The sequence below is a fragment of the Lissotriton helveticus genome, chromosome 12 (genome assembly GCF_964261635.1).
Source record: "Lissotriton helveticus chromosome 12, aLisHel1.1, whole genome shotgun sequence".
NCBI lineage: Eukaryota > Metazoa > Chordata > Amphibia > Caudata > Salamandridae > Lissotriton > Lissotriton helveticus.
This window is the reverse complement of record NC_136073.1, coordinates 653,636,380-653,654,106: the sequence shown is the minus strand read 5'-3', so window position 1 is coordinate 653,654,106 and position 17,727 is coordinate 653,636,380. Positions and strand designations below refer to the sequence as shown.

Sequence of the window (17,727 nt, the reverse complement as noted above, 5' to 3'; positions counted from 1 at the left end):
CACTTACTTCCACTAGTTAATAGACAAATGTAAAACTAGCATTCCAATGGTACATGTGAGAAGCATTTGTGCCCGAAATTTGACAATGAGGTGAGATTCAAAATTCGAGTCGAGACTTAAGCTCACACACTCACAGGGCTACGGATGTCAGGGGCGGCAATCTGAGGGATAGCCCCGGGCGCCACAAGCTCTAGCTACGCCCCTGCTCCTACTTGACATAAGGTGCTACTTCAGGATAAAAAACAGCCTTTGAGAAAGCAAAGTTGCTTTTCTAAATAGATCTTCAACCATTTACTAAACCTTCTGAAGAAGAGCAGTTTTTTGGTGTAGTCCTACCTTGGTGATCAGCAGTGGGCCAACCACATTGGTCATGTACACATGCAGCAAGTCTTCGCCATCCACTGTTTCAAGGGTGCTTAGAGGCATGATCCCGGCATTGTTGATCAGCACATTTAGACCGACTCCTTTGAGGTGTGCCTCTACTTCCTTTGCAGCTTTGATGACACTTGTAGGATCTGTAGCTTCTAAAAAAAGAGAGCATGAAATCAGTAAAACTGGGCACCCATAAATATTGCATTCCAAACAAAATGGTGGCATTGTGTATGAATCTGTTATTCTCCTGAGCAATGAGCCATACAGTTCCACAAGGGATTGGTGCTGACTGGGTTGACATGAGGTTTACTTATACATAACAGTAACATATTTATTGAAAGTAACATGAGGATCTTTTTTATGCAAGCATTTGTTTTGTTTTGTCAGGCATTTTCCTACTTGACAGGGCATGGCATATTCAGAATGATTGCTCTTTCAGAATGCAATTTCGTATTATAGATGTTTCAATATTTTAATATTTTTAATATGTGGCTGTGTATATCTGGCAACTTCTAAAAGCTTTGTATAATAAAGGAAGCAGCCTGGGCTGCAATTATGATCCATGTCTGATAAGAGCTGACACTTGAGCCACTGAATCATAATGTAGCTAACTTAACAAATTACAGTTTAATTTGCTAGCTCAGTGTGTAAGGTGGTTGATCACTGCTGCTCAGTGTACACTAGTAAAAAGAAACAAATAGTCATGTTGGGTAAGAAGGGCTTAGTTCAAGAAACAATTGCTTAATAACTGTATAATTAAGGTATAAATCCCCCGAAAATCAATTATGTAAGGGGAGAAACCTTTTTACAGATAGACATACAAAGACATATACATCATATAAGAAAAAATAACACAGCCAGAACCATTTAGATTATATTGCTTGCATGTGCTGAAAAAACTATGGGGCAGATTTATAAGAAACTGATGCATCTGTAGAGATGTGTCAGTTTCCCTGTGCCAGCCTGCGATACCCTTGCGCCACCATGGTTGCGCCGTATTTAAAATTCAGCGCCTCATGGTGCAAGGATTGACAGATGTTCCGAAATTCTGATGCATCTGTTGGCCCAAAAGTCACGCATTAATGGAGTTGTGTCGCAACCACAATGCAACTTCAGCAATGCATGGGGAGGCTTTTACTCATTGTACTGCGCCACTCCTTACGCCTGCTTCAAACAGACGTAAAATTGTGAAGCAGTGGCATCCTAAAAGTGACGCAGTGAAAGCTTGCAGATTTCAATGCGTCACTTATACTAGGCTTTCCTGCTTGTGAACGCCCACCCTGCCTACATTATACCTGACACAGGTAGAATTTGCCAGAGGGCTTTACAACGTGACACATCTCCCTAGATGCATCAAGTTGTAAATTGGCCACAGTGTTTACGCCGCCGCTGCCTCACAAAAGTGACATAACACAAAAGTGTTGCAAGGGGCTCATAAATCTGCTCCGATGTATTTAGAATATTTACATACAGAATACTAGAGGTAGCTCCATAAGGGAAAAGTGCTGGTGCAGCAGTGCAGCAAGTAAACATATGTGATTGAATACACAAAATACAAACTAAAAAGCAGTACATTAATCTCCTGCGAAACAACTGTCTGAAGTGGTTTGGTGTAGGGATCCAATAAGTGCAGACCAAAGGGTAATTCGTCACAAGTGCCTTAAGGCAGAGGTCTTCAAACTTTTTTAGGTTGAGCCCCCCCAGCTGAATTTCTTTAGATGTTGGGCCCCCCACCACCTGTCAGAAAATTCTGGAATCTGGTACACTACATAATCAACCGCCATCCACATATCCCATACCATATCTGGCAAATAACTGATTGAACCTACTACATCCACAGCCACTTAGAAACATTAGCTAAAATCTTTACTGCTTGAACCTTAACAATGGGCATTGTACATCTCAGTAGACCAAAACAAATTACAATGTCGTTCAGCACATAAATCCTTGCACATAATGTTCATACCATTAGATTTGTGAAACCATTTCTATTTATTTCATTAAAAAGGAGAAAGAAAGAGAGATCATTGGTTCCCTGCTATATAGATCACCATGGAGTACACCGGTTTCATGGTTCAAAAAGTTCCAAACTTTCCCTTTCTGGAGGTTTAGGTGCCTTATTATTGCATGTTGTTCAGTGTTCTGCCACTTTCTCTACAAATTGATGCTTTTATCTAGCCTGCTTTCCGTGATTCCTCAATTTTTCCACACAAGTTCTGCTGCTGGGCCTAGGCTACTAGAAACTCTACTGCCGCTGCTCACCCTAAGCCTAGTCTGTTGATGTTAAGTTTGGGTTATGCTAGCTTGTTCTCCGTGGCCTTTCTGCCCTACATTGCTGTGAAGAGGAACTGGACTACAGTGGACAACACAGTCAAGACTATCTCACTGAGCTCTAATGCTGACTGGGCGTACTTTTCTAAATAATTGAAAATGCATGCTTCTAACCCTGCCTGTTACCACTGTCCAGGAGCTCCAGCTTGCCCTATACTTTTAGTTGGGTACACCTTGATGCTTGTTAGGAAATATCAGACTCACACGGCCCTAACATTATTGAAAAGCTATGTCTCCAAATGCACATTCCTCTGAAAGAACAAATAATACAGCAGTGCTTCCAGGTATTTTTGTACTCTCTTTAGCTAAAAACAGAAAGGTAAGGAGGTGGACAATCATTAGGATAAATTAAATATGTCAAAACGGGGTGTTACTATAAAGCAAGCCACTCTGTCAAGCACTCAAGAACAGAGGGTATATCCAGGGTAACCAGTAAACCTACTGACACTAATGATTGGAAATCTATTGTAAGGACAATTACATATGCGGAGAAAGTAAAAACAACGTCCTTAACTTGTCACCTAGCAAAAGAAGAGGACTCCCAATGAATTTTAGCATCACCTCAAAATCCTAAACAAACTAAGCAGCAATGTCCCTATGATGGTCAACTAAGTATCGGCATTCCTAACCAAGTTAAAACTCAGATCAAGAGAATGGAGGACAAAGATATCAAAAAAGGAAAGACAACCAGTGCCCAGATAGATCACCAGCTAATATGGTCCCCGGAATATGAAACACAGGGAAATTGTGATATTTTAAATAGAGGCAATAACTTGAAGCTCTTGGCTGAAATTAAGGAACTAAAACACAAAAAATCATCAGATCTCGCAGCAGTCCAATTTTTCCCAGGAAAAACCAACATATTAAAAGAACGAACACTAACAACTTGGCAGACACTGGAGTTAGCACAGCTTATAATAAGCAGCTCTGAACAATTTTCTGCCTGGGGCATTCAATTAAAAGAACCAGTAAGACCGCGTTATCCATTCCATTGAAAGAAATTGAACAGCAGGATACGAAAAGGAAAACAAATCACAAGACACCTTCTGCACAGTTATACTCAATTCTACATAATGCAAAGGGCAGGAGTGATATAGCCCAGACCCCGATCGGATCAATAAAAGGAACACATGGGGAGAATGACTAAAATCAAGATCAATGGAACTGGATACCCAGTATATTGAACAACCAAAGTGTCTGACATAAGGGAGCTATGGTTTTCACCCCTGATACAAATGCATTACACGTTATCTTGGAATATAGCAGGAGCCAGGAGACTGCTTGACAAAGGCCTCCCAATTAAGGAGTGGGCAGATTGTGAAATGATAGCCCTACAAGAAACTTGGTCGCAGGAAGAAATTCCGATAGCGGGTTACGTCCATTATACAGTAGCTGCGGAAAAATGCAAGTATCATGGCAGCGCAGTAGGAGGATTGATTGTGTATGTATCCACAGCTCTAAAAATAACAACGGAACAGTTGAAATCTCCGGATCCCAGCATACAAATTGTAAATTTCCAAGATCAAAACTTAAGTACAGGCAATATGATACTACTAATCAATTACTACACACAACCTATGGCTCATATAAAAAAGGACAAAAGTGCCCTTTTAATTAAATCAATATCAAGACTATGTTGTAGTGGGCTGACCTGGAATTTAATAGTAACAGGAGATTTTAACTCGAATTTGATATTCACACCGTATGAAGATGAAATTTTAACAGCAGATAATTCATTTTGGTGTGTGCCACAGCAACATCACACAGGGACTTATTGTGTTAACCGCATTGGTCAGCGACTAGTCACAGATATTGAATTCCAAGGTATGCGGGTCCTTAACGGAAGAAACTACGAAGATCGTCCTCCGAAAAAAACATATCACGGTCCAAGGGCGCACTCAACGTTAGATTTCACACTTATAACCCTTCCTTTGTTAACAACATTAGCTCGCTTCTACATAAAGTTTACCCCCTTGAGTGATCATTCAATACAGCATGTCATCTTTAACTTAAACACACCAAGATACCAACTTACTAACGCCCCAGAGGGTGATATTACCTCAATCAATTTAAAACGTCTGAAATGGACAAATACAAACAAAGTACACTTGTTTTTAACAATAAAGAGTCTCTTGGCCGAACAAAAAACAGAACCCATTATTAGAATATAAGCTTGGTCGCTATTCTTAAACAAATTAGCAGAAACAATGAAAGTTTCAGAAATTAGGGTCAAAAGATATGAACAGACAAAAAATCTACCAAAAGATCTGCAAATGCTAAGGAATGAACTAAGAAAAGCTCAAAGGAAACTGCAACAAGATAAAGCCAAGGGATTAAGCTGGAAAACATTTCAACAAATGAGAATACAATTTAAAACAAGCATTTGCTATTAGTATTGAAATGGCAATGGCTTTTATTTACGTTTTTAAATCCAAAACATAAAAAAAAGGCATTGTCATTTACAATGCTAATAGCTCAAACTTGCGTGAATGCGAGACCTATTGCATTGCAAATGCTTGTTTAATTTATTATCTTTTTGGCCCACTGACAGGCACTGTGAGAAACTCGAATTGCCTTCAGCCTCAACTCCAGAGCTCTCAGTCAGGGGCCCGTATAAACATAACTCCATTAAGAAGCTATGATTGAGAACTTTGGCATTTGAGCCTAAAGGCATTGTGATGTATTACAGTGCCTGTCACTGGGTTTGTCTCTCCATTCTCGAAGGAGTCGATGCCCTCCACTGTTGAGGGTCACCACCTGCCACTGCCTGCTAACCTTGACCACACCCAAGGGCTACCCGAAGATTTTGCGTATGACACAAATTCCGGGAAGAGCGTGGCACTATGTTCACTAGCACTAATCCTAAAGTCTGACGGCGTATTAAGGCAAGCTTTAGCTAATTGTTTATCCACTTAGACCCCCAAATTCCACAAAGAGTGTAACCCATTGGTAATTAGGAATAGTACATGTACACTACCTTCGCCTCTTTTGCACATGACATTCTAGAGCACGCGGTGCTGGTGCTCCTGCTGAGGATCTAATACTGAGTTTTACTTTCATAGTTAACGGTCTATGCTTTATTTATTTTTATCTCTTTAAAGGGCCAGTGTGGGACTGCTCCTGGCCGAACGACGAATGCCTGCCCTCAACTTTCCATAGAAGACAACTCTGGCCTGATTGACAGTGACTGGATGGAGATTGTGCCAGAAATCGCTTTTCATTATTCTGCTTTCCACTTATTCTTGTGAAAGTTTTTTAAATGCTAATCCTCTGCTCCCAGTGCTGATGTTGTATTCCTTAGCAACTGAGATTGCTCTGTTTACCATCAGTCTTTCATCTTGCCAGGAGGCCTGAATCAATCAATGCTCTTCTATCATCTCTAAAACTCTAAAAATTCTTGATTTTGGCATCACTCTATTGGACCTCTTCATGCTGATGCTTTAGGCGTTGTCTCTGGCATCAATGACTGTAATTTCTATGGCCCACTGTTTTTCACAATTTAGCAAATTGCGATTTTCCAATGAGATTTCAGTAGGCACGCAATGCCCGCTATATGGAGTGCATTTGCTGATATAAAAGCTATCCTCCTGCCTGAAAGGGAAATAATTCAGTATCTCTGAGCCACAAACATCTGTGGCAGACAACAGCAAAGAGGCAGCTATCTCCACCAATCCTCCCTGCTGCAGTAATTGTAGCCCAGGTGCGGAAGAAACAGGAACCGGCAGGGCGGAGGGAGGAGAAACAGGAAAGAGATGAAAGAAGAGAAGAGGAAAATGCATTTACAATGCCATTGGGCTTGCCTATGAGACCGTGCAGTGTGGTGCGATTATGCTCCCTTTTAGCGCCTAGAGGACGCCGTGATCGCACAATAAAAATATATATATATATTTAAAAATGTACAATGAGCCTCCCCTTTATTTTATTGGCCTATGCTTAACATGGCTGATTTAATACTTGAAAGCAAAAGTGCAGTCCAGCCTTTGAAAGGAGGTTCAGTGTAAAAAATTATGCAGCAATGGAGTGTGATTAGAAACAAAACTGCACCAATGTATAGAAGTCGGGGCTGTGATGAGATGTGACTGCTTGCTCCACTCCGTAACCTTAGCCAAACCCTGCTAGCTGTGCTCATCGGCAAAGAGTAGAACCACGCCACCTCAACTTTCTGTTTGGTCAGCGGGGGTGACCCAGCATAGAATTTGGAGCGCCTTGTTTGTAGCGCAGTTTGGAAATACAAAGATATCCAAAAGCTTTTACAGCACACACAATTCTAATGTTTTCTTGTACGCAAATGCTAACGCGGGATTACTGGTTACTAATTATCTTACCAAATCCCATTTCCTGTCGACTGAATCGTTGGTACCTGTCTTGAGTAAAAGGTAATCTCGCAGTAAACAATCAATTTAAGAACTTACACCACTCTAAATGACCACTGACCAAAATTAAGTTTTAAAGATTTAATATAAAGTCAAAGATAACTGAAGATACAAACTTCTCAAAATGAGATTAAGAAGATAAATCGGTATCACTATGAACATGAACTTTTTGAATAGTCTGAGTCTGAAGAACAAAATAATGAGTACAACTTCTAATAACATGAGCGTTGCCAAAATGAATACAAGTTGCAACCTCAAAGTCATTACAGAAAGAAAAATTAAGGTTAGTCTGTCCCTACACTATACTAAATGACATCCCTACTTAGCAAGATCTTAACCCTCTAGGTGTCAGCCGTGGTGACTTCCTAAGAAGATCACGCACTTCTCTTTGTCTCTTCTCTGATAATGGGTCTCTCCTGATCAGCCTATCTGCCTACCCATCCGCTTCCTTAGGCTCCCAAAATCATCTGCTCTGCCCTCCTCCCGGGTCACTTTCCCTAATACCAAATCACATTTCCAATAGAAACGCCCCTTGGGACGCCCCTCACGTGGTACATCTTTGCGCGGTAAAACTCCATGATGGTACTCTTGAAGACCCTCGTTATAGTTGACCTTGGTTCCCAGGCTCCTTCTTCCGTGCGCTGATACCCCCTGAAATTCCTGGAAACTCCTACAGGCCTGCGCAAGGCGCCACTGAACAAAGTCCCTTTCATTCGAGCTGATTAGGACCCTCGCACCTGCATACAGCTCGTCCTGCAGTGGGCCTCAAATTCCAGACTTCACCATATCTTAGGCCATAAAACACTCTCAGAGCTCCATACTGGACACCTCACGACCTCTCCTCTAACGAGCACATGACGATTTAAACTACATGACATTATCTGTTCTGGCCTACTTGATTTACATGCAGCAGGTTCCTGCACTCTTAAAACGTTAACTTGATTTAAACAGCAAACATTCTTAACTAGCATACGTTTCTAAAATAACACATCTATAAAGCATATACTTTTAACCCTAAGTTCAATAGTACATTTTGAAAGAACCATGTCAACTTTATCTCACATTATTTTAGCAGCACGTTCAGGTTTGCTGTGAATTGCCCTAAGGCCTACACAAAATACTGGAATCCAAAATTACATTTAATTCGGACATGACTCTTTTTAACATGAGAACATGAGGTTTTCACATATACTCCAACATTTCTACATTTAATCTCACACCGTTATAATTATGGTTACTCTACTTAACATTCTATACATTTCGCTATTGAATATAAAACACTCGTGTGCAAAACATGTTTAAACTAACTACGTGCTTGTAAATATGGCGTACTTATACATTTTTTTCAAACTTGTGCTCTCTCAGTCCCCCCTTTGATGACCTTCAGGGGTCATCATTACCATGACACTAAAAATGTAGAACCTTTAAAGTGAAGACAGGGCAGTACCACTTCTTTTCATACTCTCTAATGCTTTCAGACTCTTATATTGAGTGTCCTGCATCGCTGTCAACTCTTCTTCCTGTTTCTTCATAGCTCTCTGTAACCTATTTGCTCTATACCATTGATACAAACGCACCAATCCCCACAAAGTGATTACACAAATCACTACTATGATGATGGGCTTCAATATGTACCAAACGATACCCTTTCCTAAGTTGGCAAACCAACTTCCAACTTTACCCATTCCATGACCTACTTTTTCCCACACATTTACCTTTGCCAGGTCCTCAATTTCGTAGTGTATGGCAGTGATGTTTTGTATATACTTCTCTAGAGGCTTTGAATTGTCTGGAATGTAAGTACAGCATTCCTGTACCTTCAAGGCCCTACAGACTCCTCCCTCTTTTGCTAACAGAACATCTAAAGCAAGTCGGTTCTGAAGAACCATTGCCCTAATCGATTGCATCTCCCCTTCTATCAGCATCAAGGATCTTGCAGTACTGGCAGATAGCCTATCTACGACTGTAGCTAACCTCCTGATCTTAATGTCATTCATTATCAATCCTAAGAAAGGAAATGCAGCACCTATTACATCTCCAACTACTTCTGCTGCACCCAGCCCTCGCTTCCATCTAGTTGATATTTCTTTCTTAGGCGTGTCTAAATTCTCAACATGATATATTTTAGGGAAGACAACAGCCAGATAGCATGATCCGTACCAATTATCTGGTAACTTCACATAGGCATATCTTCCACATACAAAATATACATTTGGTATTGCTTGCATCCCTTTCATGAAGTTCTTAGAGTAGTACTCCAATTGAAAGGCATGTTCACAATTTACTTGTCCTACATAAACGTTTTCATAATAGGAGTAACTCCTGTGAATGCACAGTTTCCCCCGTTTCTCCTTATCCAAAGCAATTGGACCAATACTACCTTTTCGTTGTTGTGCCCTTTCCTCCTTGGTCCAATCTGTTTCTCCTTGTCCTGATGCCTTCAATACCTTCTGCTTCCTGTATCTAGTATCTACCTGTGCTATAAACTTTTTTCTCAACTTCTGATATTTGACAAGTCAGATTGTTTATTCGAGCATGTGAAGTATCTAACGTTCTCCATGGAATAAACCATTTGTGTAATCTGTCTTCGCTTTTGTAGTAGTCCCATTTGTTCAAATGCTTGAAATTCGGAACCTCTGGCAATGTCGAGTCGAAATTCGAGAAGTAATACTCAAATCCGTCTCGTCCATAAAACATACTTAACAATAAACTGCACGTTATCCCATATGTCAACGGGAGATGATGGTATTTGATACCCTCCTCCACCGAAATTGGTAATTGCATACAGACATAGCAATCCTTTACCTCCATGGCATCAACATATTCATAAAGCAACTTAGCATAAGCATTTGACTTGTAATTCCCCTGTGACTCATCCATGTGTAACCTTTTTACTTCTGCATCTAACAACGCTTTGTCTTTCTCATTGATGTTTCCCTTCTTCTTAATAATGGTAGTTCTCGGTGTTGACACTCCCTTATCCTCTTTAACTGTGGTTCCATCCCCTTCGTGTCCCGCTAGGAATGAAACAGTTACCACTAAAATAATAAGAGAAACCACTACTCCTAAAAATGTAACAGCTATACATTTTGCCCTGCGGTTCGGGTTGCCAGCCTCCATGTTCTCAAACAGTGTAGTTTTCGACTTTCTTCCAGCATTCACTTCCTCTTCTTTTCAAACAAAGTCTTTCTCTCTTGCAATGTCTTTCTTGGAACACTTGGAAGCTTGACAATTTGTTTCCGCAAAACAATTCAAAGTCCAGTAATATAGACAACCCTAGCCCTTCTCCATCCGCTAAAAGGAAACCCCTACCATTTTTTTTTTCTTCTTCCACTCGGCGCTAGGTTATCTTGCAACAATTTACAATTTCTTTTCAAAAGTCTTATTTTCGTCTGAAGTTATGTATGACTCAAGGAGTGACACTACTTCTTCATAAATGTCCATCCGAAGTATCATTCCCTCAGGTTCTGGACAGTTCGTACCACAACATGGAAAGTCAACCTTTTCTAGGATTATTCTCCTTATTTCGCTCAAGACAAGTGGACGGACGAAATTGAGAGTTAGCGTTTTTTCAATTTCCAATCCTGGTACGATCAGTTCTATATCCACAATTACAAAGGGGTTCGTTCTAATCAAGATCACTTTCTTCACCTTTCCAGATCTGCACCCCCTTGAAGCCATTCGCAATATGATATTAGTCCACAACAATAAGTGCTCCTAACATTTCTACTACTCGCTCAAGCATTTCCAAACGAAGAAGAGTTCCCTCCAATATTGGATATCGTGAACAGCAAACTGGAAACTCAACTGTCTCTAAAAGCAATTTTCTTATTCCACTCAGGAGAGCAGGATGAACGATGTTGAGTGTCAGCAACCTTTCGGTCTCCGCTCCTGGCAGTAGAAACTTTATTTGCACTGTGATGATCGGGTCAGTTCTGATCAGTTCCACTTCCCTGATCCTCCCTGTTCTGTGTCTCCCAGACATCTGCAACAAGGTAGGTCCAGTCGGGAGTAGAGTATCTTCTGCTAGGCACTCGCACCCTACTTGATCTTCTAAGACCCTCCTCGGCTTGATCCTGGATATCTTCTTCTGGATCTGAGTCTTCGGATATAGGAGTAAGCGTTTCTTCCTGGGCCGACCTCAAACTTAGCCTTCTTCTCCTTGTTGGCCAAGTGGCAGCTCCAAGCCTTATTCTCCTATTCCTTGTCCTCCCACTTGGTTCTTGATCGCTCCGATACGGATCTGAGTCTGAGTCGTATTCACGTCTGCTCTCTCCTTCAGTTGCGTCTTCTGTCTCACTGCCGTCCTGCCTTCGCTCTTCTTCTGAATCCGATGCGTTCCCAACTTCTTCCGACACCTCCTCAGCTGCCTCAATCCCTTCTTGCGACTCTTCTTCCACTTCCGGGCTTTCGTCTGGGATGGGAGCTGTTCCTTCTAGAGGTGCTGGAACTCTTCGAGTATGGGATGCATGGATCCAATTTGGCAGCCCCCCGCACTTCACCGCGGTGTTCGTGATCAGGATTACCTGAAAGGGCCCACGCCAGCGAACATCTAGGCAGTTCTTCCGGACGTGCTTTTTAACCAAGACCCAGTCCCCTGGGTTCAAGTCATGACACAGGTTCCTCGCTGCTGGAACTTCAGCCGCATGCACCTGAAGGGACACAGAATGGATGGCGTCAGACAGTCCTTTACAATAATCCAAGATCAGATCATCTGTAATATTCAATAGAGCAGTAGTTGGAACTGTAGGAAGTCTCATGGCCCTCCCCATCAGGATCTCGTGGGGAGAGAGACCTGTCCTCCTATCAGGTGTGCTGCGCATGCTCATGAGCACCAATGGAAGAGCATCTGGCTAACTCAAGGATGTGGATGCCACTACTTTAGCCAATCTATTCTTCAAAGTGCCATTCACTTGTTCCACAATTCCTGAAGCTTCTGGTCGATAACTACAATGCAGCTTTTGATCGATATTCAGTGTGGAGCACAACATCTTCACTATTTCGCTGTTAAAATGTTTTCCTCTGTCCGATTCCAAAGAGGCAGGCACCCCGAAGCGCGGTATCAACTCCCTGAGCAACAATTTAGCCACTGTGAGTGTATCGCACCTACGTGTAGGGTACGCTTCAACCCATCTGGAAAATACGCATACAATCACCAACACATACCGAAGGCGATTGACTCTTGGCATTTCAATGAAATCTAGTTGCATTCTATTGAAAGGCCCCCCCGACCTCCCAATGTGACTCAGTGTGACTGGTGTTCGTTTGCCTACGTTCAGTTGTTGGCAGGTAACACATCGCTTACATACTGATTCTGCTGCTATTCTGAATTTCGGGCAATACCAAGTCTGCCTAAAAACTCTCATCATAGCATCCCTTCCTAGATGTACTGGACCATGTATTTCTCTCGCCATGGGATTAGCTAATTCTTCAGGTAACACAGCTCTCCCATCTGCTGAAACCCAAAAATCCATTTCACTTCGCACACAGCCTGCTATTTCCCATGCCTTTTTCTCTGTTTCAGGTGCGTTCTCCTGCATTATTCTTAAATCCTCCCAAGTGTCTACAGTTTCTAACATCATACTTAATTCAGTCTTTTCTTCTGCACCTTCTATTTCCACCTTTGAGAAAGAATAACTTTGTTCCGCACAATAGCGTGCGACTTCATCAGCATATCTATTACCTTGTGACACAAAATCTGTATTCTTAGTATGAGCTACACACTTCACCACTGCGATGTCAACAGGACCTTGTAATGCTTCTATCAGCAAACGCACAAATTCTCCATTTCGAATGGGCGAACCAGAGGAAGTCATGTAACCCCTCTGAGACCACAACTGCCCGAAATCATGAACCACACCGAAACCATATTGGCTGTCCGTGTAGATGGTGACTCTCTTTCCATTTCCTGCTATGCAGGCACGAGTTAGGGCAATAATCTCTGCTACCTGTGCGGAATGTACTCCTTCCAGGCAAGCGGCTTCCACAACTCCAGTAATGGTACAAACAGCATAAGCTGCTCTCAACCGACCAGTATCGTCTCTTAAACATGAGCCATCAACAAAGTAAATTTCATCGGGGTCAGACAATGGCTCATCCACTATATCTGGTCTGGGTTTCGTGCATAGTTCAGTCACATCAAGGCAATCGTGGTCTTCACATCCTTCGCCTTCTATTACAGTAGGTAATGGCATCAAAGTAGCAGGATTCAAGACAGAGCATCTCCTGAGAGTCACGTTTTCTGCGGCAAGTATAACTTGCTCATAACGCGTGAGCCTGCTATTGGTCAGATGCTGCGTCTTCGTCCTGGTCATTAACAATTCAACTGAATGCGGTACATACACCACCACTGGATGTCCCATTACAATACTTTCGCTCCTTTCAATGCTGACACCCGTTGCGGCAACGGATTTGAGACATCCGGGCAACGCTGCGGCTACTGGATCTAATGTAGCCGAAAAGTATGCAACTGGTCTACGGGCATTACCGTGGGTCTGTGCCAAGACTGACAAAGCACATCCCTCTCTCTCACAGCAATAGAGTGAAAACGACTTTTCATAATCTGGCATTCCCAGAGCCGGAGCACGACATAAATCGTCTCTCAGCTGTAAAAACGCCACCAGACATTCTTCATCCCATGGTACCGGATCACTCACCTCCTTGTGCGTCAGTTTCTGTAAGGGCTTTGCTTTCAGTGAAAAGTTAACTATCCACTGTCGGCAGTAACCCACCATTCCTAAGAACATTCTAACTTCTCTCTGTGTTGTAGGCGCATTCATTTTCATTATCGCCTCAATCCTCTCTGGGGACACCTTACGTTTCCCTTTTTCTAACCTGTGCCCTAGATACTGTACTTCTGTCAGACAATACTGTAACTTGCTCGGAGATACCTTATGTCCATTTTCAGCTAAATGATTCAGTAAGGCAATTGAATCTACTTTACAAGCTTCCTCTGTCTCTGACGCAACAAGTAGGTCATCTATGTACTGTACCAGAACCGAATTCTGTGGCAGTACTAGATTCTCAAGATTCTTCTTCAGCAACTGATTAAAGATGGATGGGCTATCTGTGAATCCTTGTGGGATTCGACACCATGTTAAAACGCGATCTTCCATTTTAAACGCGAAAAGGTACCTGCTCTCTTCATCCAATGGGATTGAAAAGAAAGCCTGACAAAGATCTATCACTGTGAACCATTCTGCTTGACATGGTATTTGAAACAATATTACTGATGGATTCGGTACCACGGGACAACATGAAACGACTATGTTGTTAATTTTTCGTAAATCCTGAACTATCCTAAACTTCCCGCTAGGTTTCTGCAAACCCATAATCGGGGAGTTACAAGGACTGCCCACGATTTCTTTCAGTATTCCCTGCTGTATCATTGACTCGATCACAGGCTTTATTCCTGCAATCGTTTCCTGGGACAATTTGTATTGAGGCGTTCTTGGAAACTCAACATTTGGTTTTACCAGAATTTTTACCGGTTCTACCCCTTTAATCAATCCTATATCTTCTCCTGTGAAATCCCACACCTCTGACGCCACTGCATCTCTTAAGTCTTGTGGAAGATCTTCTACAGTCAGAGTAGGATATAGTTCTACACAGAATTTTGAATTGGCCACCTTAAAGGTAGCATCATCGTCGGTAGTCTGTACCTCCACTCCTTGCGGGGTGCAGTATATGGTGCAGTTCAATTTGCACAACAAATCCCTTCCTAACAGACATACCGGACTCGAGTCACAAACCACAAACTGATGTTCGTTCATATGATTGCCTATTTTCACAGATACTGGTTCTGTCAACGGACTAGTCATTCTGTTATTTGCGACTCCTACCACCTGAATTGTTTCCCCTGACATCGGCAAGTCTGGAACTACCGCTGATCTCAGAGTCGAACGAGTAGCCCCAGTGTCCACTAAGAACGTAGTGGGACACCCTGCCACTTCTGCCTCAACAAATGGCCCTCTCTGATCCACTTCTAGAACTGCCCCGAGGGTACAGTCTTCTTCACTGCTCACCCGTTGTCCTGTCAATGGATCAATGTAATAACATTTTTCTTCCTCGATAAACAGAGGCATTTGTTTAAAGACCTTTCCTCCAGCTGCTATCTTCGGTGGCTGTGGGAATTGGGCCCGTGGAGCCGAAGTCCCCCCTTTGGCCACCTTACTGCTTGGGACTGTCACTTTTTGCACTGGGTCTTCTTGGACCTGCTCTTCTACTTCTAGCTCTCCGTTTTCAGGGTTAAAGGGACACTCGCGTCGCCAATGCCCCACCTGATGACACAGATGACACTTTCTCGTTTTCTTTAAAGTGGCAAAGTCTATCCTAGGTCTCTGCCCTTCTTCATTATCTTTGCTCTGACCATTTGGTTTTCGTCCCATCCCCTGCTTCTGCTGGCCACCCTTCCCAGCGGACTGCATTTGCACCACCATCAATTTCTCCTTTAGATTCTTGGCTTTAGAATCTATCTCGTCACTGCAGTACCTCGCATAGCGTAAAATCTCATCTAGTGGTTTGTTCTGCCAACAGATTAAATGTTGCTGTATCATCAAACAAATATCAGGTCTCAACCCCAAGACAAACTTTGACACGAACTGCCCTATATCTTTGGGATCCATTACATCCAGTCCACTGTATTGCTTGAATGTTTTCAGCAATCTTTCATAAAACTCGTGAACTGTCTCCTTGGGTTCCTGCCTTGTTCGGTCTATTTTTACCCAATCTATATCCTGTGGTGGTACCTTATCTTTCAGCCATGCTATTACCCTTTCATACTTTCGCATGACAATCTCAGATGGTCCATTTGTTCGAGCATCCCTCAATGGTTCAGCATTTGGCCATTCGACACTAGTCTTACAAGGGGTCCATAGATCAGATGGGACCACGATGTCAAACAACGTGTTCAAATCTATCCACAGTACTTTCGAGATTTTAACGAACCTCTCTACCTGCTTATACCATTCGACTGGATTGTCCCGCAACTTCGGAAATGAGTTGGTAAATGCGGCTAAGTCTCCTCTACTCCAGGGCACATGTACATAATTTCCATTTGATATTTCTCGCAAAGGGAATGCCTCCATCTGCATTACCCTTCCCTCAGGGGTCATCACATTTGTACTTCGCCTAACCGTGCCCTTTTTCGACCACCTTTCTTCCCATTTATCCAGTTCTCTCCACACTCTTATCCCTGTTACCAACTCTCTTATGTGTGTTTTTAATCCAGTAGTTCTCTTCTCATCTAGATCTTGGTCTGCGTACTGTAATCTGTGGTTGCTCTGCAATGCCCTTGTCCTAGACAAATCCACGGCATACTTGTCTGCCAAATCAGTCAGTTTTTCATGAAACGCTCTAGCTTTCCTAGTAATATCCTTTGCCATGAACAATAACTCATCCTGTTCGTACAATTCTATCCTTTCCAAAGGCAATGTTCCATCTATTATCTCATCAACATCTGATTTTAAACTGGTAACATCAAGCCTTTTTGCCTTTATTTCAGCTTTCAAGACACTCAATTTAGCTCCTCCATCCGCCTCTCTCCCATCCCAGCTCCGAGATCTACGTTTAGGTATTGGTGAATTATAGGGAGTCCTCCCCTGTTCCCATCTCTCTAAGTCCCATGCCTTTCCATCTTCTCGGGGTGGGTGGTGAAACACTCCTTCCTGCCTCATAGCCTCTCTCTCTCCATCCTGGCTAGTTTCACGGGATAGAGGGTAAGAGGTTCTATTACTCCCTCTTTCTTCCCTACTTCCCTGTGATTCCTGATTATTCGAGGCGTGGCGGGACCTATCGCTGTTCTCCTTTCTCCAATGTTGAACGTCTTCCCCAAGTGTATGATGAAGGCACCTAAACCTATTCTGAAAAGCCCGTACCGCCTCATCTCCTCCGTTCCCCCAGAGACGGGACATTTCCTCACATTCTACAATCTTAGTATTTTGTTCCGGCTGTTCTCTCTGATTTGTAGGACATGCATCCCCTCTATTCTCTTGACTTTGGCCTTCCCGGCTCTGACTACTCTCGCTGGCCCCACAATGAGATACTGTCCCGTTTCCCCTGCTTTCCCACCCTGGTTCCGTTCTTGTCCTGTTACTCGGAGATACTATGGACCCGTCCCATTCCCTCAAATCAGCTCTTAACTCTGAAAAAGATCTTGGCCGCGGTCCCCTTAGATCCATTGGTCCTCTCGGACCTCCCTGTTCTGAATTGGGACCGACAGTTGTGTCTAATGGGGTGTTCCACGTTACCGAACCTGGTAATTGTTTCCATGCATTCGTCACATTATTCCTCCTTTCCATCTCAATCCTTTCCCTATCCAATTGCCTTTGTTGTTCCCCTCTATCTCTCTCAGAATTATAGATCGAAACTATGGGTCCTATGGTAACAGGCACTTGAAGAGCGTCTGGCAATCCCACAGACTCAACCCTTTCTGTGGTTGGCGTTTTCTGCACCACAAACCTTCCCACTACACTCTGTACAGTGTTGTTTGGAGGTGTTTCTCCGCCTTTGCTAGGTGTCCATTCCGATATAGGGAGTGGTGTATATCCCTCTATCTCATTCCCATCTTCCCTTGCGAGCCCTCTATCTTCTATCAACTCCACTCTCGGAGGTGGTCTATCCATTAACAATCTGTTTATCAGATTGTCCTCCG

At 42.8% G+C, this 17,727-nt stretch overlaps 1 protein-coding gene across 1 annotated transcript in view; it reads right to left on the bottom strand.

Moving 5' to 3' along the window:
* Positions 1–17,727, bottom strand: part of LOC144798554 (C-signal-like) — a 720,501-nt gene that overhangs the window by 378,563 nt on the left and 324,211 nt on the right. The window contains exon 3 of the mRNA XM_078669489.1: positions 337–524. Coding sequence (XP_078525615.1) covers positions 337–524 — 188 coding nt within the window. The remainder of the gene's footprint in view (positions 1–336; positions 525–17,727) is intronic.